Below are 27,884 nucleotides of genomic sequence, written 5' to 3' on the forward strand. Positions count from 1 at the left end.
TGTGACAACTCCCACATCATCCTCCATGTAAATACGAGTTTATGACCGACTGATTCATGCACACTCTAGTACAACAATCGACTTCGGTACCAGAACCTCTACCATCCCCCTCACCTGGAGAGTTCCAGGGGTCAACGCCCCCACAACCCGGTCTGTGACCAGGCCTCATGGTGGATCAGAGCCTGATCAACCAGGCTGTTACTGCTGGGTGCATGCAATCCAACATACGAGCCACAGCCCAGCTGGTCAGGTACCGACTTTAGGTGCTTGTCCAGTGCCAGCTTGAAGACAGCCAGGGGTCTATTGGTAATCCCCCTTATGTATGCTGGGAGGCAGTTGAACAGTCTCGGGCCCCCGACACTTATTGTATTCTCTTAACGTGCTAGTGATACCCCTGCTTTTCATAGGGGAGACGTTGCATCGTCTGCCAAGTCTTTTGCTTTTGTTGCGAGTGATTTTCGTGTGCAAGTTCGGTACTAGTCCCTTTAGGATTTTCCAGGTGTATAAGAACATAGGAACACTGCAGAAGGCCTACTGGCCCATGCAAGGCAGGTCCAAGTCTCCTGCCGGTTTAAGCCAATGCACCCAACCTAGTCAGGGTATATTATAAGGTATCTCTCCTGCCTGCGTTCCAGGGAGTACAGGTTCAGGAACTTCGAGCGCTCCCAGTAATTGAGGTGTTTTATGTACGTTATGCGCGCCGTGAAGGTTCTCTGTAATTTCACCTGCCTTGATAGAACAAGCGACCTGAAGTGTCATGGGCTTGGCATCCCTAGTTTTGAAGGTTCTCATTATCCATCCTGTCATTTTTCTAGCAGATGTGACTGATACAATGTTATGGTCCTTGAAGGTGAGATCCTCCGACATTATTATTATAATCAAAAAGAAGCGCTAAGCCACAAGGGCTATACAGCGCTGCAGGGTAGGGAAGGAAGCGAGGGTGGATGATCAGTAGGTTACAGAAATCAGCGGGGCAGGGGATAGTACAGGGGTAGCAAGAGATTGAAGTAGAAAGGGCTGAAGGTATCAGAATTTGTGAAGTCAGTTGTCAAAAAGTCAATGAGAGAGTCTGGATGAAAGGTGGGTCCATCAGCAAGAAGGGAAGGTAAAGAGAGAGCAGCGGAGAATTCTGCGTGCTCGTTGATAAAGTGGGCAATCCAACAGAATGTGGCTGACTGATAATGGAGCTTGGCAATTCTCAGAGAGGAGCAGGGCGCCTCTCCATGAGATATCCACGAGTAAGACGAGTATGGCCAATGCAAAGACGGGAGAGAGTAGTCTCCCAATCTCGACACTGGTGATAAGAAGACAGCCAGTAACGTATACTCAGTTTAATAGATTGAAGTTTGTTGCCGAGCATAGTAGACCAACGTTGTTGCCAACGGGTGTGAAGGTGGGAAGATATTGCAGCAAAATAGTCCGTAAATGGAATACCTCTATATGAAACTAGTAGGACATGTACTGCTGACCGCACAGCAGTGTCTGCCTGTTCATTGCCCTGTACGTCAACATGACCAGGGACCCAACAAAAAACAATATCTTTGTGGCGTAGCCAAAGATGGATATGAAGGACTAAGGGGTAAGGTGTATCAAATTTCTGTATAGCCTGTAAAGCATTAAGGGAGTCTGAGACAACCACAAATGATGACACAGGCATAGATGCAATATGGATAAGTGCTGCAAGGATGGCATACAATTCAGCAGTAAAAATACTAGCCGAAGATAGTAAATGCCCGCGTATGACGCTGTCCGGAAACACTGCTGCGAATCGTACGCCGTCAGAAGACTTAGAGCCATCTGTGTACACAGCAATGGCATGAGAACGAGTGGAAGTGGTCAAGAAAAAGAGAGCGGGAAGCGACCATAGACAGTTGGGCTTTCGAGCAAGGGAGAGAGAAAGAACAGACTTGAACAGCTGGAACTTCCCAGGGGGGTAGGGAGAAGTGAGATGCTACATGAACATAGAAAGGTGGTAATTGAAGAGAAGACAAGAGCGAATGAAGAGAGAAGGGACGGAGTAAACAGGGGTGGCGAACAAAACCACTCTATAAATGGAAGGGTCGAGATCATGAGAGCGTACATAGTAGCGAAGGCAATGGGCATCACGGCGATCGGATAAGGATGGAACGTTCGCTTCTGCATAGAGGCTCTCGACAGGGGAAGAGTGAAAAGCACCAAGGCATAAACGTAATCCTTGGTGATGAATGGGGTTAAGGCTAGAGAGAGTAGCAGGAGATGCCGCTGAATAGATCTGGTCACCATAATCAAGTTTCGATAAAATGAGGGTGGAATGTAGGCAAAGGAGGGTTCGACGATCAGCTCCCCATGAAAGATGAGCAAGGGTTTTAAGAAGGTTCAGCCGGCTGTGACAAGTTGTGGCTGTGACAAGTTGTCTTCAGAGAGGTAATGTGAGGTTTCCAGGATAACCTACGGTCAAAGAGGAGGCCCAGAAACTTGACTGTATCACATTCAGGGATACGGGAGCCATAGAGGTACAAAGGATGATCGGAGATTACAGAGCTTCTAGTGAAAGTAATTTGGTGGGTTTTAGTGCTGGAAAATTTAAACCCATGTGTGGTGGCCCAATTGGAAACACGGTCGACTGCATGCTGGAGAGAAACTGTAATGAGGTGACAGTCAGCGCCTGCACAGGCAATAGCGAAGTCATCAACATAGTGATGACCAAATATTTGATGGAAAACTAGAGGCCAAATCATTAATAGCAAGGAGAAAAAGTGTTGTGCTCAGAACATATCCCTGGGGGACACCTTCAGCTTGGAGAAAGTCTGGGGAGAGCACATTAACCCAAACACGGAAATGCCTGTCAGTTAAAAAGTTCTTAAGGAAGGATGGTAGATTGCCTCGAAGGCCTAAGGAGTGGGCTTGGGCTAAAATATTATACCTCCAAGTTGTGTCATATGCCTTCTCAAGGTCAAAAAATATGGCAATAACCGAGTGGTTATTCGCAAAGGCATTATGAACATACGTATCCAAGCATAGTAAGGGGTCTATGGTACAATGTCCCTTACGAAAGCCATATTGACGAGTGGAGAGACTGTTGTGTGTCTCTAAATACCACACTAAACGTCTGTTTACTAGGCATTCCATCACTTTGCAAACTGCACTGGTAAGAGCAATGGGACGATAGTGGGAGGCTTCATGTCCCGTAGTGCCTAGTTTGCAGAAAGGGAGAACAATGGTGGATTTCCACAGCTGTGGAAGAACTCCTTGTGACCAAATAAGATTGTTGTAACATACGAATACGAATGTCGTCGGGCCCAGCTGCCGATGATCGGCAAGCTGAGAGTGTTGCCTCCAGTTCTTGAAGTGTAAAAGGCACATTATACTGTTCTTCTCTGAGAGAAGAAAAGTCCAAGGGTGCTAACTCTCTGGCAGACTTTGAGGAAAGAAATGAGGGGCACAGATGGAGTCCCTGAGAAATACAGACCAGATGATTGCCAATTTCATTGGCAACATCTAGTGGGTTTGCTATATCAACATTGGCAACCCGCAGAAGAGGAGCCGGGTCAGGAGAATATTTACCACTCAGTTTTCATACTTTTTTCCAGACTGCACTCATAGAGGAAGCAGAGGTGATGGTGGAGACAATCTCGCCAGCAAGTGCATTTAGCGTCACGGATGACACGGCGAGCGATCACACGCTTCTGCTTAAAATCAAGAAGTCTCTCCGTGGTTCTATTGTACCAGTACCTGCCCCATGCAGCGTGTTTCAAGCGTACTGCATGAGCACAAGCAGGAGACCACCAAGGCACGCATTTCTGAGAATGCCTGCCCGAAGTTTGGGGTATACAATTAGAAGCTGCGGTTAAAACGGAGGACGAGAAGGTGTAAAAGCTCATCGATGGAGGATGAAGAAGGAACCTCTCTAAAAACAGTTAGGTGTGAGTAAAGGTTCCAATTTGCCTGATCAAATTGCCAGCGTGGGATACGAAGAGGTGGTGAATATGAAGGGGAAGTAAGAATGATTGGGAAATGATCGCTGTCATGTAAGTCCAGGAGAACAGAACAAATGAAGTCTAATGCGGCGGAGGCGGAGGAAGAGCAGACTGAGAGGTCGATGCGAGAGTGCCAGTCCGAGGATCAAAATGGGTGCGAGTACCTGTATTTAAAAGATGGAGGGGGTGGGTGGCAAGAAAAGCCTCTAACTGAATGCCACAGGAATCACAGCAAGACCCCCCAGAGGAAATGGTGGGCATTAAAATCGCCAAGTAACAGAATTGGTGGCGGTAATGACGAAACAAGAAAGGCAATATCCGGAATAGATAATGCCCGAGAAGGAGAAAGACATAAAGAACAGAGCGTATACCACCTATGCAAGTGGATACGGGCTGCTGTGTAATGCAGTGAATTACGAACAAATAGCTGATGGTACGGAATATCAGTGCGTAGAAGAAGGGCACTTTCATTAAAGGTCCCATCAGGAAAAGGATCTGAAGAATACAATAAATTATAGCCTGAGATGGGAGAGATAACAGCAGAGTGTAATTTTGGTTCCTGTAAGCAAACACCAACAGGGGAAAACTGGGAGAGTAACATCTGAAGCTCACCCCGATTACCCGAGGCGATAGATCTGCAATATTTCGCTGGATGGCCAAATCGCCAGCAATTTCTAAACTGTTGCGGTGTAGGGATCACCTTTCGAACTTGTAACCGATGTCCTGCTACATAAACTGAGGATGGGAGTTCACGGCTGTCAAAAGTTAAACAAGCCACATTGCTAGGGTATCGTCTCCGCCTGCGGGCAGGAAGAACATAAGTGTCTACCTTGAGGATTGGGAGCTCTTGGAGTTTCAGCTGTTCAAGAATGTCAGTGCCACATGTCTGGAAATTTTGTTGAACTATGGTATGGGGCAGAATGACGGTACCACTACAAGAATTGAGAAAATTATGTTTTTCAATAGTGATAGGAACAGTATCAATATGGGAAAGTCGAGAAAGCTCATGAGCCTGGGTAGCATTCTGTACGGTGATGATGCGCATACCACTCTTAAGAGCATGAAAAGAAATATCTTTACCAACATGGCATAGGAGTGCCTTGCCAATACTGTGGTCAGAAAGATAGGCAGTAGAGGAAGTCGGTCGTAAAGTGAAGAATTTAGTCCATTGTGCAGTCTGAAACTGAGCGTGGAAAGGTAGTGAAGGACGTGTCAATCTTTTCTGAGAAGAACGAGAAGGTGGAGAAGTATCATCAGCAGGTAATTGTCGTTGGCGTTTAGGCGTGGGACCAGAGTTGGTCGGACGTGGAACGGGTCGGCGATTCAAAAATTGCCGCAACGTAGAGGGAGAGGCCGGAAGCATAGTCAGAGGAGAGCGAAGGTCAGATAAATCAAAGGAGTCAGTTGAGGCCTCAGTACTTGAAGCGGGTGAGGAAACAACACCAACACCGGCAAGAGGTACAGAGGCATGAGGAGTGTCCGAAGAGTGGTTCAAAGATGAGGCGGGGTCAGAACGGGGTGCGGTATCAAGAAGGGGCCCGGGGGTAGCAGGTTCATGGACTAGGGCTGCCATGGTTAGTTTACTTCTTTCTTTTTATTAAGAAAAAAAAGAAAGAAGAAAAGAAAATAAAAATAAAAAAAGAATAAAAAAAGGGGGGGACCGGGGAGGGATAGTTCCTAGGAGGAATGAAAGGGCCAGAAATCTCCCTCCGCGCCCAAGAGGGCCTCAGCACCGCAAGTAGCGCAGATGCAGCATGGAATCCGTGCCATACCCTACCCATCATGCCAGTAAACCGGCAATCTGGGATAGCAACCTCACATCTGCGGAGCTACCTCGGTGGACAAGAGAGGGCGGCCGGAAATCCGCCACAAAGCATACCTCCTTCAGCCACCACCCCCGGAATCCGAAAGGTGGCTTCCAGAGATACACCCATTGCCCGAGAGACACCCAAAGCCACCCTCCAGAATACCGGAGAGGGATCGGGACATCCCCAGGCAATCCAGATTCCACGGCAAACTACGCCACCGCCAAGAACCTCAACGGAATGGGATGGACCCCGGTACCCTTTCCCCTACCTAGGAACTAGCGTGCCTGTGGGAAAAAAAAATCCCAAAGGCCAAAAAGGAAGGGCAAAAGGGAGGGGTGGGGAGGAGGAGGAGGAAAGGAAAAGGGGAGGATGGGATAGGGAACGGGGGATTGGGGGGTAATTAGGTTCGGTCTGAGGAAGGAGACCGACAGGTCTAATTCCTCAGACCAAGAGCCTCTTCACCACGCCAAGGAGCCCCCCTTGAAGAGGGGGGCTTCTTGCAGTTCTTAATGAACACGGAGTTCCACGAGTCTGGTCCTGGGGCAGAGCGCATGGGCATGTCATTTATCACCTGTTCGAAGTCATTTGGCATCAGGATAACATCAGATAGGCTTGTGTTTACCAAATTCTGTGGCTCTCTCATAAAAAATTCATTTTGATCTTTGACTCTGTCTGGTTAGCGGCTTGCTAAAAACTGAGTCCTATTGGGACTTGAGTAGCTCACTCATTTCCTTGCTGTCATCTGTGTAGGACCCATCTTGTTCAAGTAGGGGCCCAATACTGGATGTTGTTCTCGACTTTGATTTGGCATAAGAAATATTTTGGATTTCTTTTAATTTCATTTATGGCTTTTAGTTCTTCCCGCAATTCCTGACTCCTATAAGATTCCTTTAGCTTAAGTTCGATGTTTGCTATTTCTCTGACCAGTGACTCCCTACGCATTTCAGATATATTGGCCTCTTTTAGCCGCTCTGTTATTCTCTCAGTCCAGTAGGATCACACCATAACTCTCCACAAACACCAGCACCCACAATTATAGGTAAATACGTACTATTATTTCTGCGGCATTTGTAATCTTAAGCAGTAAGAACATAATACATCATGACGATGAACAATTACATATTCACTTTTATTTTTGTAAGATCTGTTGGTCTAAAAGTTGCTTGGCTTTTTGGGGGCTCCCAGGAACATAACCCTATTTTTCCCAAGTTCTTCAGTTTGTCTAACAGTTTTAACTACCACGGCATTTTCAGGAACATAACTACCATGTTAAACGAAGGTTTACTGTATATCATGTTCGACTGATGATGGGTTTGTTGGAATGAATGTCAAGGAGCACTTGTACTGAGGAAACAGAAGATACAAAAAAGGGATTTAAGTAGCTTTAAGAGAAGAATTAGGTAGAGGAAAGATAGGAAAAACCAGTTGTAACAGCTTACACAGTATGGGAGGGGGGTGATGTGCTCAACCAGCCTGGATCGTCCCTTCGACCTGCAATCATTCAATTTATGAGAACTTCACAAAAGTTAAATGTTTATATTAACAAAAATTCTATATAACTTTATTAGCATTTTTAACTTGATACATGAAGTTATTTTCAAGTTTCAAAAAATAGTACCTGTAAATAGGAAAGAGAAGAAAAGTGCATGAAAAACAGAAGCACAAGGGAAGAGAGAAAGGGATATAGTGAAAGAGGAAAGAAAACATGACAAGAAAATAGGAAAGAAAAGGAGATTAAGCATTAGGTGGATTTTTTGGAAAGTAGCAGAGAGAAAGGATGAAGATAAAAGCAGAGATCAGATAACAATAGCAGCAGAGTTAGTAAAACACATTATAACTTACTTTATAAAGCTAAAGTTAACAGCTCAGTCACCCAGCTAGAAGCTGCTCTTCAACCTGCAATAGTAAGAGGTAACATCACCATACACATGTGAAAAACGAAAAATTGAAGGAATCTTTAATTAACTGTTTATCAATAACAAAAAAGGCACAATACCGTGACTGGAACGATACACAAATAACCAGCACATAAAAGAGAAGCTTACGACGACGTTTCGGTCCGACTTGGACCATTGACAAAGTCACACTAACCAGAGGTGGAGCAGGACGGCTATATATAGGCAGGAAGAGGTGGTGGTGGTGGTGGTGGTAGTAGTAGTAGTAGTAGTAGTAGTAGTACAAGAATTGTATATAATACCGACAAGATGAAATTAAGACACATGCACAACACCCGGGCATCCCCATCATAGACGTTTTGCCATCCAGCCAGCCACTGGATGGCGAAACGTCCACAACAAAGACAACCAGACGCCGCACATGTGTCTTAATTTCATCAGTAGTTGTAGTAGTAGTAGAGGAAGAAGAGGTAGTAGTAGTGGTAGAAGTGGGAAAACGAGCCAGTCAAATACAAAGGAAGGGGAGCACTGCAAGAGAGCTAGATGCCCACAGAGGGAGAGCAAGCGCACCGAGGTGCGTGAAAGGGGAAGTGGTGAAATAAATGAAGAAGGAACAGAAACACGAGACAGGAGAAAGAAAGCTTCTTTCTTTTATGTGCGGGTTATTTGTGTAACTGTTTATCCTTCGTATATCCAATATTTTATAATAGTACTGCAATTTAAATGTTATCCAGGGGAATAAAGGCAGATTTAAAATACTGGATCACTGGGTATAACATATTCCACACACTACCACTGTAGGTAGTAGGTTGGTAGACAGCAACTACCCAGGGAGGTACTACCGTCCTGCCAGATGACTATGAAACAGAAACCTGTAACTGTTTTACGTGATGGTAGGATTGCTGGTGTCTTTTTTGTCTCACAAACACGCTGCATAACAGGTACATCTTACTACTTTTACTTACACTTAGGTCACATTACATAGGCATGCACATGCATATATATGCATATACACATATCTAGGGTTTTTCTTTTTCTTAATAGCTCTGGTTCTTGTTTTTTTTTTCTATGTTGTCCATGGGGAAGTAGAAAAGAATCTTTCCTCCATAAGCCATGCGTGTCGTATGAGGCAACTAAAATGCCGGGAGCAATGGGCTAGTAACCCTTTCTCCTGTACACACACTAAAAATGAGAAGAAAAACTTTATAAAACTGGGATGCTTGAATGTGCGTGGATGTAGTGCAGATAAGAAAGAGATGATTGCTGATGTTATGAATGAAAAGAAGTTGGATGTCCTGGCCCTAAGTGAAACAAAGCTGAAGGGGGTAGGGGAGTTTCAGTGGGGAGAAATAAATGGGATTAAGTCAGGAGTATCTGAGAGAGTTAGAGGTAAGGAAGGGGTAGCAATAATGTTGAAGGATCAGTTATGGAAGAGGGAATATAAATGTGTTAATTCAAGGATTATGTGGATTAAAATAAGGGTCAGATGTGAAATGTGGGTCATAATAAGTGTATATGCACCTGGAGAAGAGGAGTGTAGAGGAGAGAGATTTTGGGAGATGTTAAGTGAATGTATAGGAACCTTTGAACCAAGCAAGAGGGTAAGTGTGGTAGGGGACCTAAATGCTCAAGTTGGAGAAACACGTAGATTATTATAATCAAAAAGAAGCGCTAAGCCACAAGGGCTATACAGCAGAAACATGTAGAGAGGGTGTGGTAGGTAAGTTTGGGGTGCCAGGTGTAAATGATAATGGGAGCCCTTTGATTGAACTGTGTATAGGAAGGGGTTTAGTTACAGGTAATACGTATTTTAAAAAAAGAGAGGATAACTAAGTATACAAGATATGATGTAGGGCATAATGACAGTAGTTTGTTGGACTATGTATTAATACATAAAAGACTGTTGAGTAAACTTTCAGGATGTACATGTTTATAGAGGGGCCACAGATATATCAAATCACTTTCTAGTTGTAGCTACAGTGAGGGTAAAAGGTAGATGGGATACAAGAAATATAGAAGCAGCAAGTAAGAGAGAGGTGAAGGTGTATAAACTTAAAGAGGAGGCAGTTAAGGTAAGATATAAACAACTATTGGAGGATAGATGGGCTAGCAAGAGAATAGGCAATGGGGTCGAAGATGTATGGGGTAGGTTTAAGAATGTAGTGTTAAGAGTGTTCAGCAGAAGTTTGTGGTTTCAGGAAAGTGGGTGCTGGAGGGAAGAAGAGTGATTGGTGGAATGATGTAAAGAAAGCAGTAAGGGAGAAAAAGTTAGCATACGGTGAGCAACTGCATGCTTCTGCTTAAAATCAAGAAGTCTCTCTGTGGTTCTATTGTACCGGTGCTGTATAGTCCTTGTGGCTTAGCGCTTCTTTTTGATTATAATAATAATAATCTATTGTACCGGTACCTGCCCTACGCAGCATGTTTCAAATGTACTGCCCAAGCACAAGCAGGAGACCACCAAAGCACGCACTTCTGAGAATGCCTGCCCGAGGTTCAGGGCATAGAATGAGGAGTTGCGGTTAAAACTGAGGTCGAGAAGAAATGTAAAAGCTCATCAATGCAGGACGAAGGAACCTCACTAAAAGCAGTTAATTGTGAGTAAAGGTCCAAATTTGCTTGATCAAAATTGCCAGCGTGGGCTACTAAGAGATGGTGAATATGAAGAAGTAATAATGATTGGAAAATGATCACTGCCATGTAAGTTTGGGAGAACAGACCAAGTGAAGTCTAGTGCAGTGGGGGAAGAGCAGAAAGAGAGATTGATGCAAGAGAGAATATGAGTACGAGGATCAAATTGCGTGCGAGTACCTGTATTTAAAACATGGAAGGGGTGAGAGGCGAGAAAAGCCTCCAACTGAATGCCACAGGAATCACAGTGAGAATCCTCTCCCCCCCCCAGAGGATATGATAGGCATTAAAATCACCAAGTAACAGAAGTGGAGGCGGTAAGGACGAAACAAGGCAAAATCTAGGATAGATAATGCCCGCAAAGGAGAGAGAGAGATAAAGAACAGATTGTATACCACTTATGCAAGTGGATACAGGCTGCAGTGTAATGCAGTGAAGTATGAACAAACAGCTGATGGCACAGAATATCAGTGTGTAGAAGAAGGGCACTTTCATTAAAATTCCCATCAGAAAAAGGATCTGAAGAATACAATAAATTATAGCCTGAGATGGGATAAATAACAGCAGTGTGTAATTTTGGTTCCTGTAAGCAAACACCAACAGGGGAAAACTGGGAGAGCAACATCTGAAGCTCACCTCGATTACCCGAGGCTGTGGATATTCCATTGTAAATAGCCCATAATTGGCAATAATAAAGATACCAGAAATCCGCAGGTAAGGGAGCCTACGGATTAGAGGGGTTAGAAAAGTCCACATGGCGGTAGCGGAAAACGTTCAAGTAGCAAAGGAACAGAGTGCTGTGAAGAAAAGAGTTGTGCAGATGGAGGTAAGGAAAGAGAAGGAACAGGGGGTGGAACAGTGTCCATTAATGATTTAGTCTTTGCAATATATTCTGAGATAGCTTCAAGTGTTTCGGAATTCAAAGACATTGTATGGGAGACAATATTGGAGATGGGGGGAGGAGGGTGAGTAAAGATAGGGACAGTAATGGACTACACCAAAGTAGGGGGGATGAAAGGATGGAGGGAACTGGAAAAGAAGTGTGGGATGGGACAGAAGAGGTAGAAACCTGGGAGGTGGCAGAAGAGGAAGAAACTTGGGAGGGGACAGGGGAGGAAGGCCCAGTATGAGGAGGAGGATGAACCTCTGCACTTGTAACAGAGCCAGTGAGAGGGGAAGAACCAGGTACAGAGACTGGAAAGGTAAAATGTGGAGGTGGAAGAAGGGGTTCAAGGAGATTTGAGTCATGCCAGTAAACCAGCAATCTGGAATAGCAACCTCACATCTGCCGAGCTACCTCGGTGGACAAAAGAGAGGGTGGCCGGATATCCACCACTAAGCATATCTCCTTTGGCCATCACCCCCAGAATCCAAAAGGCAGCCTCCAGAGATACACCTGTCGCCCAAAAGACACCCAAAGCCAACCCCCCGGGAGACCGGAGAGGGATGAGGACATCCCCAGGCGATCCAGATTCCACAGCAAACTGCACCACCCCCAAGAACCTCAACAGAATGGGATGGACCCCGGTACCCTTCCCACTACCTAGGAACCAGCATGCCTGTGGGAAGAATCCCAAAGGCCAAAAGGAGTAAGGGAGGGACAGGAAGGAGGAGGAGGAGGAAAGGGAAAAGGGAGGATGGGATAGGGAAGGGGGGATTGGGGGGTAAATAGGTTCAGTCTGAGGAAGGAGACCAACAGGTCTAATTCCTCAGACCAAGAGCCTCTTCACCATGCCAAGAAGCCCCCCTTGAAGAGGAATTAGGTTTAAACTTCCTGTTTAGCGAAGCGATACAGACCGGAACCACAGGTGACATTAAAAATGTTTTACTGGTCCCTGTGGACCTAGCTAGAAAATGTAATAAAGGGGAATTTCTTCAAGCTCTAAAGCACGATATAAGTCTAACAAATAGGAATACAGAAGGTTTCTTTTTAGATGAGGACAGTTTTCTTTGGAGAAGAAGTAATAATAATAATTCTATTTCGAAAGGAAACTTGTTGGTGGTCCCCTCATCCATGAGCAGTATGGTATTTGAACTAGCGCACAATAATCCGCTGGGAGGTCATTTAGGATCCCGTAAGACAGAGAAGAAGATTCGGAAATATTTTTATTGGCCCCTGATGAGGACCTATACTGCTCACAAACAATGGAGATGTCCTGTTTGTCAAATAATAGGCAAAATGGCGCACAATCCCGCATCTGCCCCTTTACTTCTAATAAAGAGTCCTAAAAATTCAGGCATTTTGAAAGATTAGTTATTGATTGTGTACGACCGTTGCCCCACACAAAAAGGGGTAACCAGTATATCTTCACTATCATGGATATGGCAACGAGGTATCCCAAGGCTATTCCATTGTCAAAAATTAATTCCAGAAATATAGTACATGCTTTGGTATGCTTCTTTGCACAATAGGCATATTACATTAAATTCAATCAGATCAAGGTTCGAATTTAACATCAGGTTTTTAAAGAGGCCATGTCATGATTAGGAGTAAGACAGATCCTATCTATGACATATCACCCCCAATCACAAGGGGTATTGGAAAGATCCCACCAAACCCTTAAATCCACTCTACGGGCTTACTGCGAACAATATTCCCATGAATGGGATGAAGGTTTACCCTTCCTTCTCTTTGTCCTCCAGGAAGCAGAACAGGAAAGTACTAAATACAGTACAGTACTTTCCCTTCGACTTGATTTTTGGACATCATGTACGAGGACCTCTAGCCATATTACAAGACTCTTGGATAGGGAAGAGAGGACCTCTTCATCCCAGTCCTTTGCTTTGGCAGGAATCTCTCTCCAAATTGAAAAACTTAACTGCCGTGAACCTGACTGAAGCTCAAGCCAAAATAAAAAAATTATATGACCAAAGATCTAAACCACGTTTGTTCTATCCCAATGAATTAGTGTTAGTTAAAAACTTAATTCCTGGACATTCATTAAAACCTTGATATTTGGGGCCTTATGAGATAGAAGGCTAAGAAAATGATGTGCATTATCTGGTCTGTGAACCAGGACATTGCAAGAAAATTAAGAGGTATCACATAAATACCTTGAAGAAGTACAAGTTTAACCCTCTTCCTACTAATATCGCCTCTATTCAACTTACATCCTCTGAAATTAGGAATAATACAATAGGGGAAGTGAGAGAATTTTGTCTACATAATTCAGAAATTTTGAAACTAGACCTTTTCCTAGAAGTTCTTCCTACCATCCAAAAATCACAAATAAAAAAACTGATCACTAAATATAACTCCATATTCCAAGATATCCCTACTCCTTGTACCTTGGGTTTTCATGATATTGAATTGTTAGAATAGTCCGATAAAGTAATCCCCTTACAGGGTCTCCCCTGCTTAATTCAACAAGAAATAAACACCTTACTGGAATATCATTTGATAGAACCCAGCTGGACGCCTTGGACCTCTCCCTGTTTATTGGTCCCAAAACCTGATGGTACTGTGTGCCTATGCACAGATTATCTTAAGGTAAATGCAGTCACCAAGCTGGATAGATTTCCATTACCCCAGACTGACGACTTAATTGATGCCAACTTTGTGACCAGATTAAACTTGCTGAAAGGTTATTACCAGGTGCCGTTAACTCCTAGGGCACAAGAGATTTCCAGGTTTGCGGTTAAGAATGGACTATTTATGTATAAGGTTACGCCTTTCAGCCTGTGCAATGCCGCGTCCACTTTCCGAAGAATTATGAACATTTTAGTCCAACCCTTAGAAGGTGTAGAGGTATACTTGGATGACCTGGTGGTTATTAGTGATGACTAGCAATCTCATTTAGAAAGACTGGAAGAACTACTGAAAGCATTGCAGAAATACAACTTCACTGTAAATTTACAAAAATGTAACTTTGGTAAAGCCCAGATTAAATATCTTGGTTTTAAAATAAGGAGGGGACTAGTAGCCCCCGACCAATTAAAGGTCCAAGCAATTTTCTGATGCCTCAAGACAGGAAAGCCCTCCAACGGTTTCTGGGGATGGCTACTTACTTTTTGGGGATGGCTACTGTGAAGGCTTACTCAGCCCTGTAACAACTTCAGACAGTATTACCAAGGCTGGCTCCTCCTCAGGAAAATTAATGAATAGAAAAAAATAATAATTCATAAAGATAAACACTTTATTATTTATTAAAGCAAACATAAAACAATAAAACATGAAAGGTATATCCTATTTGAAAGAAAAATGAAATGAATAACATTTGAACTCAGCGCTAATATATATAGGGGTGCCTGGTGTTTATGACACTGAGTGTTGTTGAAATCGTAGCAGTTGCTGATGATGGGGGGGGGTCGCAGGTGTTGGTTACAACCCACCGGTTCGTTCTTCACAGTATAGCCGTGAGTATTCTATCCCGATGACAGGAAAGCAGGTTCTTTACCGCTGCAATGATGAGGGGTTACGTCCTGCAATTTCATACAGGTGCACAGGTAATTAAATCCAAAAAGGGGAAGTCTCAGACGTTAGTCCATCTCCATCAATTCTACTCGTTGATTGGCAGGTGACCCTCTCTGTCATCCAAGCTGGAAAGATAGACAGGTTACCCACTGCTTAAGAAATCACTCTCCATGATAAGTACAATACCTAAAAGATGTGGTGATTATTACAACAGTCAACTTAGAGCAAGACTGAAAGGACTAAGTTTATTGGTCAAAAGTGAAGCTTTCAACCAATAAATCCACTAGAATACAAGGCAGGCATGTACTTACAGTAGTGCTGGGAGCTGTGAGTCTAGTGATTACTGTTTGGACCGGAGCCCCACACGTCACCTTTCGGGGGGGGGGAAGAAGGAGGGGAAGGGATAGCGGGAGCTAGACTGACCCTACCTTAACAAGCAGCCAGCAATCAAACTATCACTTTCGGGGAGGGGGAAAAAAGGTGGCAATAGTGGGAGCTTGACTTACCCTACCTTAACAAGTAGCCGGCAATGAAACTATTGTTACTATATACTCCCTCGCTACTCCTATCTATTGAACTTTTCCCTCACAGCTACTTACTTTTTGGGGATGGCTACTTACTTTTTGGGGATGGCTACTTACTTTTTGGGGATGGCTACTTACTACAGACGTTTATGCTCAAGCTTTGCTCAAGTTGCCTCTCCCCTCCCTAGACTAACAAGTAACATAAATTTAACTGGGACAAGAATTGTGAACTAGCTTTTAAACCTTTTCTTTCCTAACCCACAGTATTGAGAGCATGTTGATGCCAATGATGCCACTATGGATGCTGTGTTACTACAATCTTTTCAAAACAGTGATATTTTACATCCAGTATGCTATTTTTCCTATAAATTGAAAGAATATCAAAGATCCTATTCATCCGTAGAAAAAGAAGTCCTGCCTTAAGTCTTATCCTTGGAACACCTTGACATATACCATGGCTATTCTCCTCATGTCATGTTTACTCAGACCATAATCCATTTACATTTATAAATTCTATGAAATCAAAAAATGTTAGAACATTACACTGGGCTTTAAGGATCCAACCTTACCAGATCTCTATTTTTCACATAAAAGGTTCGAGTAATATTTTAGCTGATGCTCTCTCTCGGTCCTAATGTTTCGTCTAACTACTGAAATTCTTTGCAGTCTAGAAGTATTTGTGATCGGGTTCTAGGAAGTGGATTGCTGAGGTCTGAGAGAGAGATAGATCTCCATCTCCATGAGTCATCCCTTATACCAGGCTGAAGGTTCCTTCTACACTATCAGCAACTAAAACGCAGAGACATTTTCTTGTGGGTCGAGGTATTACGCCTCTACTACGCTGCCCCTATTCTTACCCTTTAATATTACATTGCGGTCATTACCTTTAATGGCTAAATTGGAAATGAAAGTTCTTGTATTATTAAGGCGTATTATTATTTATATGTTATGTGGCCACAATAGGTTAAGTTAAAGGTATAGTCAAGTATGAATCAGTCTGTGTATAGGCGTAAGGTTAATGTGTGGGGTTCGATGGTTATACTCACCCCCCCCCTTTCCCCTTTTGTTCAAATGCTCTACTAAGTGTTGGTAAGTCACGTCACATGACCGACCTGACCTGTGCACTCAAGGTTGGGGGGAGAAGCAGTGAGGGAACTACCAGCCAATGAATCAACACAGCTGCTCCTCTCTGGTAAACTGACAATGGTCGATTATCTTGCTTTGGCTTATTCTGTTGTTAAAATAATCTGACTGATCCCAAATTGGAAATTAAGATATTATACTCTGACGTAATCTCTGTATATATGTTACATCCATTGTCTCTTCCTAACCATGTATTCTAAGGCTTGTATATTATTCTGATAATATAGAACAAACACAAGGGTGCTTAGCCAATATACGATATATTCGTATATTATTATTATTATTATTTGCCTAAGTTGTATATATAGATACTTCATTAAAATAAGATTTATTGAAGAGTATTATTTACTCCCCAAACTCTCTGACCATAATTGTTATGCCCTAACCAGAAGCAACCTTTCTGGTTTGAAATAAAACTTGGAGCATAAAAGAGGAGAATCAAATTTTCGGATAATCTGTAGAGCACTAAAAGAATCTGAGACTATTACAAATGTTGAGGTAGGCCAGCAGTGATGCAATACATACAACTGCCATGAGAATTACAACTCGCCTGTGAAAATGCAGGGGTGTCACTAGCACGTTAAGAGACCCTACAATAAGTGTCAGGGGCCCGAGACTGTTCAACTGCCTCCCAGCATACATAAGGGGGATTACCAACAGACCCCTGGCAGTCTTCAAGCTGGCACTGGACAAGCACCTAAAGTCGGTTCCTGACCAGCCGGGCTGTGGCTCGTACGTTGGTTTGCGTGCAGCCAGCAGCAACAGCCTGGTTGATCAGGCTCTGATCCACCAGGAGGCCTGGTCACAGACCGGGCCGCGGGGGCGTTGACCCCCAGAACTCTCTCCAGGTAAACTCTCTCCAGGTGAAGTGCTTTAATAGCTGGTGGTGGGTAAATTTAAGCTACCTCTCTCAAACTAAATTCGAAAGGAAACAAAGTCACACTGTCAAACACCAGAAAAGGTCAATCCACACACTTGATTCCAAAATATATTTCACGACAAAATCTAAATGATAGACAAGGTGACAGAAACAGAAGATAATTAAAATTACACATCACGGTAGACACGAGAAGTACGATAAAGCTTTTAAAGTAGGGAGAGAGTGGACCTAGTAGTGATCAGTGAAGAGGCTGCACCAGAAGCTGTGACTCAACCCCTGCAACCTCAAATAGGTGAGTACAACACAGTGAACAAATGTTTAATGGCAAAACCCAAGAATCAACAGAGATGTAGCCGTATACGGGAAAACCTGAGACATGTTAATTAATGTCAAGAAGACATATCAAGGGAGAGAGATGATTTGGTTCATAAACTACCATGATGCAAGTGAGAGAGGAGGGAATAAGAGAGGGAAGAGAGGGGAAGGGAAGAGAGGGAAGAGAGGGAGAGGGAAGAGAGGGGGAGAGGGAAGAGAGGGAAGAGAGGGGGAGGGAGGGGAGGGGTAGGAAGGAGAGGGGGGTGAGGAGAGGGAGGGGGAAGGGGGGAGGAGAGGGGAAGGGGGGAGAGGGGAAGGGGGGAGGAGAGGGGAAGGGGGGAGGAGAGGGGAAGGGAGGAGAGAGGGGGAGGGAAGAGAAGAGAGGGGGAGGGAGTGGAGGAGAAAGGGGCTAGTAGTAATAACTGGGGATAATTTGAACACAAATATATACTAACATACTAACTTAAAATAACCAGAATTATTTAAAAACCTAAATTATTAATGCCTGAAGACTCCTAAAAATTCCTCGAGGTCCCTACAGGCAACCCTGTAATTATAAGAAACACGACGAAGGAAGACAGGCTTAAGCCTAGGGTAAACTGTTAAAATATGATCCAGTCAGTGGTATGTCACCAACTCCACACAGGGGAACAAAAGCATCTACAAACAAGTGCCTATGGCAGAGATGTGTTGCTGATCCTTAGCTAATAGATTCACCTCAAAGGGACGATTCCTGTTGGAGGTGGTGGCCAGCCACCACTAACAGGAATCCCATGGCTTGGTGGCTAAAGCTCTCGCTTCACACAATGAATGTCAGGGTTAGATTCCCAACAAGGGTAGTAACATTGGGCATGTTTCCTTACACCTGTTGTCTATGTTCCACATCAGTAAAATGGGTACCTGGGTGTTAGTTGACTGGTGTGGGTCGCATCCTGGGACAAAACTGACTCAATTTGCCCAGAATACTCTGCACAAGAAGTGACTTTCTATATAGTAGTATGTCATTGATGTCAGCTATGGTCTGTATACCTTGTACATGTACGTGAAGAAATGAAGATAATATTATTATATAACATGTTGCCAGTTTACAGGGCCCACCAGGCACACTACAGCAATCTTTACCTCACCACCTGTTTGTTCATTTCATGGACCATCAACATGACCTTCGAAAATGTTCAATGCCACATTCTTATTCTATGCCCATCAAGGGAAGTTCCTTGATTCTGGAGAAGGGCTCTTGATCTAGGGAATTCAGCCTGAATGTCTTCCATTCCCCCCCCCTCCACAAGCACTGTATAATCAATAAGGGTTTCTCTCTCCCCATGATGATGATAATCTGATGACGTGCAAACATGGGATTAACAGTAATAAGTCACCGACTTTTTTGGGGGTTATTCTGGAAAGTAATTCACTATGTGTGATAAATATGTGTGCACCTGTACCTAAATAAACTTACAGGAGCATATTTGGCAAAGAAACACACAGCACATCAGGAATCTCAACAAAGTGAACCAAGAACTAAGTCAGCAATAATGACAAGAGCCGTGAGGATTGCATTAAGCTCCACAGTGAACACTGAGGACACTCCTGGTAACCTCACTCCTGAACCTGTCAGTAATGACATCTATCCTTGAACCACATCAACCTCCAGAAATTAGTCAAGGCTTGACACTTAATGGGGAAAGAGAAGAGAGAGAGGGAGAGGAGAGAGGGAGAGAGAAGAGAGAGAGGAGAGAGAAGAGAGAGAGAAGAGAGAGGGGGAGAGAGATGAGAGAGAGGGAGAGAGATGAGAGAGAGGGAGAGAAGATAGAGGGAGAGAGGGAGAGAAGAGAGAGGGAGAGATGGGAGAGAAGAGAGAGGGAGAGATGGGAGAGAAGAGAGAGAGGGAGAGAAGAGAGAGGGAGAGAATAGAGAGGGAGAGGAGAGAGGGAGAGAAGAGAGAGAGAGAAGGGGGGAATGGGCCAGGATAGAAATGGAGGGATTGAGGGAGAGGGACTGCAGAAGGGAAGAAACATGATTACAAGTCAGGGTCAATATTTATGATATTTTTCAAGCCTTTACAACATCCCACTGTGATTTAAGCCGCTAACTTCATTACCAAGATGGTAACGGAGTTCAGTTCATTTCTAACTGAAGAATTAATTGATCAAAGAGTGGGGTTAATACCTCTCAAGTTACTTACACAACCATAATACAGAGGAATGGACTGAGATATGAACAGTGGGCCAAGCATACATCAGGCTAAATCACAGTAGTAATAATCTTTATTTCTACCAGTACATGTACAAGGTATACAGACCATAGCTGACATCAATGACATACTACTATACAGAAAGTCCCTTGTTATGTGGAGCATTTGGTCGGTTTTGTCCCCAGGATGTGACCCACACCAGTCATCCGACACCTAGGTACCTATTTCACCATTAGGTGAAAATGGACAGCACGTGTCTTAAGGAGACATGTCATAATGTTTCCTTCTGTATCGGGGATTGAACCACAGACCTCAGTGTGCTACCAACCCAGGTATAGTCTGTATCTCTATGCTAACTATTTATTCAGCGAGATGCATCCATTATGACATATTTTAGATTTGAAAGCTTTAATGTGAGTTTGACAGATATTTTTGCACTGCCGGGTAAATGCTGGGTTGGTGGTGCTCTCAGCTCACATACTGAAGTTCGGTTCGATCTCTGATATGGGTAGAAACGTTTGTTGTGTTTCCTTAAGACACCTGCTGTCCCTGTTCACCTAGCAATAAGTACCTGGGTGATAGTCGACTGGTGTGGGTCACATCCTGGGGACAAAATTAACCTAAGTTGCAGGAAATGCTCTGCACAACAAGGGGTTTTCTATATAGTATGTTGCTGATGTCAGCTATGGTATGTATAAGTCTCCAGGACTTGAGTCCTGGAGATGGGAAGTAGAGTGTCTGCACTCTGAAGATACATGATTATATACACCTGGAAAATCCTAGAGGGACTAGTACCTAACTTGCACACGAAAATCACTCACTACGAAAGCAAAAGACTCGGCAGACGATGCAACATCCCCCAATGAAAAGCAGGGGTGTCACTAGCACGTTAAGAGACCATACAATAAGTGTCAGGGGCCCGAGACTGTTCAACTGCCTCCCAGCATACATAAGGGGGATTACCAACAGACCCCTGGCAGTCTTCAAGCTGGCACTGGACAAGCACCTAAAGTCGGTACCTGACCAGCTGAGCTGTGACTCGTACGTTGGATTGCTTGTAGCCAGCAGTAACAGCCTGGTTGATTAGGCCCTGATCCACCATGAGGCCTGGTCACAGACTGGGCCACGTGGGCGCTGACCCCTGGAACTCTCTCCAGATAAACTCTGAAGGAGGGGTGTTAATGTTGCAGTTTTATAACTGGTGTAAGTGCGCCTCTGGGAAGACAGTGATGGAGTGAATGATGGTGAAAGTTTTTCTTTTTTGGGCCACCCTGCCTTGGTGGGAGACGGCCAATGTGTTAATAAAAAAAATGAAGATTACTGATGAAAGAAGATGCCTATAGGCTCTGAAGACTGGAAGCTGGAATAAAGATTATTTTTTTATTATCACACTGGTCGATTCCCACCAAGGCAGGGTGGCCCGAAAAGGAAAAACTTTCACCATCATTCACTCCATCACTGTCTTGCCAGAAGGGTGCTTTACACTACAGTTTTTAAACTGCAACATTAACACCCCTCCTTCAGAGTGCAGGCACTGTACTTCCCATCTCCAGGACTCAAGTCCGGCCTGCCGGTTTCCCTGAACCCCTTCATAAATGTTACTTTGCTCACACTCCAACAGCACGTCAAGTATTAAAAACCATTCGTCTCCATTCACTCCATCACTGTCTTGCCAGAAGGGTGCTTTACACTACAGTTTTTAAACTGCAACATTAACACCCCTCCTTCAGAATAAAGATGTGCTCACTTATTTGTGACTGCAGGGATCAGGCCATAGCTCCTGGACCCACTAGGAGCAAAACAGAGGCAAGTCCAGATCCTGATCAACGACTGGTAAGCCAATAGGAAACCTTCCCTTCCTCACTGCTTTGTCCTCTTCCTACATTCCTCATTTTCCTTTGTCCTGTCTATTGATTATCTATCCTGCCGCCTCTTTCATGTTTTCCTTTGTCTGTCTCTCTCTTTCCACCATACCCTGCTGCTTCCCTCTCTTTCCTAACTCTTCCTCCTTTATTCCTATCAATGCCCTGCTGCTTCCTTCTCTTTCCCTCCTTTTACTCCTCTTACTGCCTCGCTGTTTCCTTCCCTCCATCTTCCTCTTCATATGGCAGCACAATTAGGGTAAAATAAAGCCAACAGCAGAGGGACTTTTAAAGGAAAATTGCCCAATAAATTATGTAATTGGGTTTCCACCTCCGGAACGACGCCAATTTACGATGCTTTAAAGCTGACTAAATCCTCTTCACCGGATTGTTGATCACCGCTACCTCAATGGCGGGTTTTAAATGGGGTTATTAATAGTGCCAAGGATGGGTATCAATAATGTTAATTATGAAGTGTTAATGGGGGGCAAGTATTATTAAGATCAATGGTGTATACCTACACCCCCGCGGCCCGGTCCATGACCAGGCCTCCGTGGACCAAGACCTGATCAACCAGGCTGTTACTACTGGCTGCATATAAACTGATGCAGGAACCACAGCCCGGATGGTCAGGTACTGACTTTAGGTGTCTGTCCAGCACCTTCTTGAAGACAGTCAGGGGTCTATTGGTAATCCCCCCTATGTATGCTGGGAGGCAGTTGAACAGTCTTGGCCCCCTGACATTTGTGTTGTCTCTTAGTGTACTCGTGGTGTCCCTGCTTTTCATGGAGAAGATGTTGCACCGTCCGGGGGATAATGCTGGGAGACTCAACGAGTAAGAGAAAAACTATTAACAAATAATGAGAGTTAATGGTGAACATGAATGGAGTGGGAGTTAGAGTAATAGAGGTTGGAGGGAAGGAGAGAGGTTAGAGAGGAAAGAGAGAGTGAGAAGGTAGAGTATAAAGAGGAACAGAGAGGGAAGAAGGAATGTTGAGTGCAGTTCAAGGGAAGGAAATGGTGTGGAAAGTGGAATGAAGCAGAGAGAAGTGAATGATGGAGCTGACAAATGAAAAGGAGAAAAGGCAATAGAGGAGAAAGAGAGACAAAAGAAAAAGTGAAAAAAATGATTAAAAAGAGGAAGAGAAATGGGAGAGGAAAGAGAATAGAGATATTTGTTTCTGAAAAAAACAAATGATAGTCTCTAGGCACCATGATGGTAATGCTGGAGCAACGGTAGGAATCCTGCCCCGTAGCCTGATCGCTAAAGCTCTCGCTTCACACTGCAAGGATCTGCGTTTGATTCCCGGTGCGGGTAGACACATTGGGCGTGTTTCTTTACACCAGTTGTCTATGCTCACCCATTAGTAAAATGGGCACTTAGGAGTTAGTCGACTGGTGTGGATCCTGGGACAAGGACCTAATTTGTGGGAAATGCTCAGCATAACAAGGGGGGGCTTTCTATATAGTAGTATATCATTGATGTCAACTAGGCCTGTATACCTTGTACCTGTACTTATATTAAATTAAGATATTATTAATGGGGGAGTGTTGGTGATAGGGGGTGAGGCTGATATCCTTGGGGTGAAATTTAGATTTCCAAGTGACTATGAAGAATCACATAGTAAATCTTGCAAATAAGGCAGCCAGGAAGCTTACAGCACTTAGATGTATCTCTTATCTGCTTGACAGTAGAGGCTGCAAAGAAGTACACTCACTTTCAGTATGCTCCTACTGAGGACATTTGGGTGTCAAAAAGACACTCGGTAAACTGGCAAAACATTTTACTTGGCCAAAAATGAAGGAAACAGTAGCTGATCATGTGCGCCATTGCCATGTCTGTCAAGTGACAGCAAACCAGCACACACACCTCCACCTACACCTCTCACTGAGCTTACTAGTAGCAAAGTTCAGTTCATCTGGACTAGGGATTATTCAGACTTGTTTACAAGGTTGAAGCGTCTGCTTTCCTCTGCTCCTGTGTTGAGGAGTCCTAATATCAATCTTCCCTTCTTTTTACATATAGATGTGAGTGGTTATGCAGTGGGTGCTGTGCTGCTCCAACAGTAGTTTTACAGTGGGTGCTGTGCTGCTCCAACAGTAGTTATACAGTGGGTGCTGTGCTGCTCCAACAGTAGTTATATGGTGGGTGCTGTGCTGCTCCAACAGTATTTATGCAGTGGGTGCTGTGCTGCTCCAACAGTATTTATGAAGTGGGTGTTGTGCTGCTCCAACAGTCAACATCCACTGACATTCTTCATCCTATATGTTACTATTCATCTAAGCTCAAATGACACCAGAAAAATTATGCCACTATTGAGAAAGAAGCTCTAGCTCTTGTGGTGTCCTTGGAACATTTTGACATGTATTTGGGCACTTCCCCATTTAAAATTAACGTTTTTTCAGACCACAATCCACTCACTTACATAAACATTATGAAAAGTAAAAATGCTAGGATCATGAGGTGGGCCCTCAGAATCCAACCTTATTCTATTAGTATAAAACACATAAGTGGTCATTGTAATGTAATTACTGATGCTTTCTCATGTCCTTAATTATTATTGTTACATTTAAATTAACGTAATTTTATGCCCAAATACCTTTTGTTACTTGCTACGTCAAATTCAGTAAAGTAACGTAATCTATTAAGCCCATGCTAACTATGTATACTCATGTCTCATTATTCTATTTATATATTCACAGTAGTGGTGATATATGTTGGTGTGAGAAGGAGACAGTTGGAGACAGAAGCTGAGTGTTGAGTGTAGTGCGCTGTGTGGGCGATATTAGTTACTGAGTGCGGAACACAGTCCTGCTGCAGACTCCCCCCTCTCTATACACCTTAATTAAGTTACTGCACTCAAACCATACCCCCGGCCGGGATTCCGCGGTCATAGAGTCTCAAAACTCCAGCCCGTCGCGTTAGCCACTAGACCAGCTAGCCACAATAAGATTCATCCAACTAGGTATATTTCTACACCATAGGAAGGTTAGCACAGGCACCTCTGTGACCACAAATGCAAGTTTTTACAGACGAATCTCCAGCTAGCGTGGCCGTGACGAACTCTAGCTCAAGTCCCTTCACTGCCGTCAACATGACTCAAGAAGTCGTAATGACACGATTGGAGATTCGTCTGTAAAAACTTGCATTTGTGGTCACAGTGGTGCCTGTGCTAACCTTCCTATGGTGTAGAAATATACCTAGTTGGATGAATCTTATCGTGGCTAGCTGGTCTAGTGGCTAACGCGACGGGCTGGAGTTTTGAGACTCTATGACCGCGGGTTCAATCCCGGCCGGGGGTATGGTTTGTTTGCAATCGTGTCATTACGATTTCTTGAGTTACTGCACTCAAACTTTCTCATACGCAGATGTCCATACTGCCTCACATTCCACTACCACTATTTAAGAGTGGAATGCCGTCTCCTGTCTATTGCACAAGACTGCTGTTTTAAAATAGTCTCCTCTACTATGATCGAGCCTCTACCTGTCATGTTTGTCTACGCTATCCTGTCTCCACACTGATGTACATAACCACGAGTATGCAAACATAGGATACGCTGTGTACTGCCCTAGTACAAGGGGCATAACTTATAGTGAAATAGACACTGTAAAATGTAAGAAATTCTTGGCACAAGTGGCTAATTTTTTTTTATATTAAATTGTGTTATTAAAGTGACATGAGTTATTACAATTTGAAAGACACTAACGCAACTCCTAGTGCGACCGTTTGTCGTGCTGGGGGGGTGTTGCGACCCCTGAATGGGCCACAATATATATAATGTATATTACCTGTTCATATAATTTTATATTGCTTATATTTGAGATATTAGCTAAATCATAAATATATTGTAGGTTGGGTAGGTAGTAGGTTGGTAGACAGCAACCACCCAGGGAGGTACTACCGTCCTGCCAAGTGAGTGTAAAACGAAAGCCTGTAATTGTTTTACATGATGGTAGGATTGCTGGTGTCTTTGCAAGATTACAGGTACGTCTTGCTACTTCTACTTACACTTAGGTCACACTACACATACATGTACACGTTTATTTATACACACTCATCTGAGTTTTCTTTGATTTTATCTTAATAGTTCTTGGTCTTATTACTTTTCCTTTTATATCCATGGGGAAGTGGAATAAGAATCTTTCCTCCATAAGCCATGCGTGTTGTAAAAGTCAACTAAAACGCCGGGAACAATGGGCTAGTAACCCCTTTTCCTGTAAAGATTACTAAAAAGAATAAGAAGAAGAGAATTGTCAAAGTGGGAAGTCTGAATGTGCGTGGATGTTGTGCAAATGATAAGAAAGAGATGATTGTGGATGTTATGAATGAAAAGAAGCTGGATGTCCTGGCTTTAAGTGAAACAAAGCTGAAGGGGGTGGAAGAGTTTCAATGGAGAGGAATAAATGGGATTAGGTCAGGGGTTTCAAATAGAGTTAGAGCTAAAGAAGGAGTAGCAATAATGTTGAAGGATAAGCTATGGCAGGAAAAGAGGGACTATAAATATATTAATTCAAGGATTATGTGGAGTAAAATAAAGATTGGATGTGAAAAGTGGGTTATAATAAACGTGTATGCACCTGGAGAAGAGAGAAGTGTAGAGGAGAGAGATTTTGGGAAATGTTGAGTGAATGCGTGGGGAGTTTTGAATAAAGTGTGAGAGTAATGGTGGTTGGGGATTTCAATGCTAAAGTGGGTAAAAATGTTATGGAGGGAGTAGTAGGTAAATTTGGGGTGCCAGGGGTAAATGTAAATGGGGAGCCTTTAATTGAGCTATGTGTAGAAAGAGATTTGGTAATAAGTAATACATATTTTATGAAAAAGAGGATAAATAAATATACAAGGTATGATGTAGCACGTAATAAAAGTAGTTTATTAGATTATGTATTGGTGGATAAAAGGTTGATGGGTAGGCTCCAGGATGTACATGTTTATAGAGGGGCAACTGATATATCGGATCATTATTTAGTTGTAGCTACAGTTAGAGTAAGAGGTAGATGGGAAAAGAGGAAGGTGGCAACAACAAGTAAGAGGGAGGTGAAAGTGTATAAACTAGGGGAGGAGGAAGTTCGGGTGAGATATAAGCGACTATTGGCAGAAAAGTGGGCTAGTGCAAAGATGAGTAGTGGGGGGGGTTGAAGAGGGTTGGAATAGTTTTAAAAATGCAGTATTAGAATGTGGGGCAGAAGTTTGTGGTTATAGGAGTGTGGGAGCAGGAGGAAAGAGGAGTGATTGGTGGAATGATGAGGTAAAGGTTGTGATAAAAGAGAAAAAAGGTAGCTTATGAGAGGTTTTTACAAAGCAGAAGTGTTATAAGAAGAGCAGAGTATATGGAGAGTAAAAGAAAGGTGAAGAGAGTGGTGAGAGACTGCAAAAGGAGAGCAGATGATAGAGTGGGAGAGGCACTGTCAAGAAATTTTAATGAAAATAAGAAAAAATTTTGGAGTGAGTTAAACAAGTTAAGAAAGCCTAGGGAAAGTATGGATTTGTCAGTTAAAAACAGAGTAGGGGAGTTAGTAGATGGGGAGATGGAGGTATTAGGTTGTGAGGGAAAAGTTCAATAGACAGGAGTAGCGAGGGAGTATATAGTAACAACAGTTTCATTGCTGGCTACTTGTTAAGGTAGGGTAAGTCAAGCTCCTGCTATTCCTGCCTTTTTTCCCCCTCCCCGAAAGTGATAGTTTTATTGTCGGCTGCTTGTTAAGGTAGGGTCAGTCTAGCTCCCGCTATCCCTTCCCCTCCTTCCCCCCCCCCCCGAAAGGTGACGTGTGGGGCTCCAGTCCAAACAGTAATCACTAGACTCACAGCTCCCAGCACTACTGTAAGTACATGCCTGCCTTGTATTCTAGTGGATTTATTGGTTGAAAGCTTCACTTTTGACCAATAATAAACTTAGTCCTTTCAGTCTTGCTCTAAGTTGACTGTTGTAATAATCACCACATCTTTTAGATATTGTACTTATCATGGAGAGTGATTTCTTAAGCAGTGGGTAACCTGTCTATCTTTCCAGCTTGGATGACAGAGAGGGTCACCTGCCAATCAACGAGGAAAACTGATGGAGATGGACTAACGTCCTGAGACTTCCCCTTTTTGGATTTAATTACCTGTGCACCTGTACAAAATTGCGGGACGTAACCCGTCATCATTGCAGTGGTAAAGAACCTGCTTTCCTGTCATCGGGACATAATACTCACGGCTATACTGTGAAGAACTAGCCAGTGGGTCATAACCAACACTTGCGACCCCCCCCCCCATCATCAGCAATG

The 27,884-nt window shown here is 43.6% G+C and overlaps 1 protein-coding gene across 2 annotated transcripts in view; it reads right to left on the bottom strand.

Annotated features, from left to right (window-relative positions):
• Positions 1-3,955: 3,955 nt before the first annotated feature.
• The window catches only part of LOC128697160 (uncharacterized), a 33,348-nt gene continuing 9,419 nt past the window's right edge, over positions 3,956-27,884 (bottom strand). Inside the window, exons 2-3 of one of the 2 annotated variants that reach the window (XM_070081085.1) lie at positions 7,607-7,660; positions 3,956-7,255 (exon numbers count right to left, since the gene is read on the bottom strand). In XM_070081085.1, coding sequence (XP_069937186.1) covers positions 4,183-5,529 — 1,347 coding nt within the window. In that variant the 5' untranslated portion in view covers positions 5,530-7,255; positions 7,607-7,660 and the 3' untranslated portion in view covers positions 3,956-4,182. Of the gene's footprint in view, positions 7,256-7,606; positions 7,883-27,884 lie in introns of those variants that run through there. The other variant, XM_070081086.1, reaches the window with a different exon arrangement.

Source organism: Cherax quadricarinatus, unplaced genomic scaffold, assembly GCF_038502225.1.
Source record: "Cherax quadricarinatus isolate ZL_2023a unplaced genomic scaffold, ASM3850222v1 Contig1630, whole genome shotgun sequence".
NCBI classification, from domain to species: Eukaryota; Metazoa; Arthropoda; class Malacostraca; order Decapoda; family Parastacidae; genus Cherax; species Cherax quadricarinatus.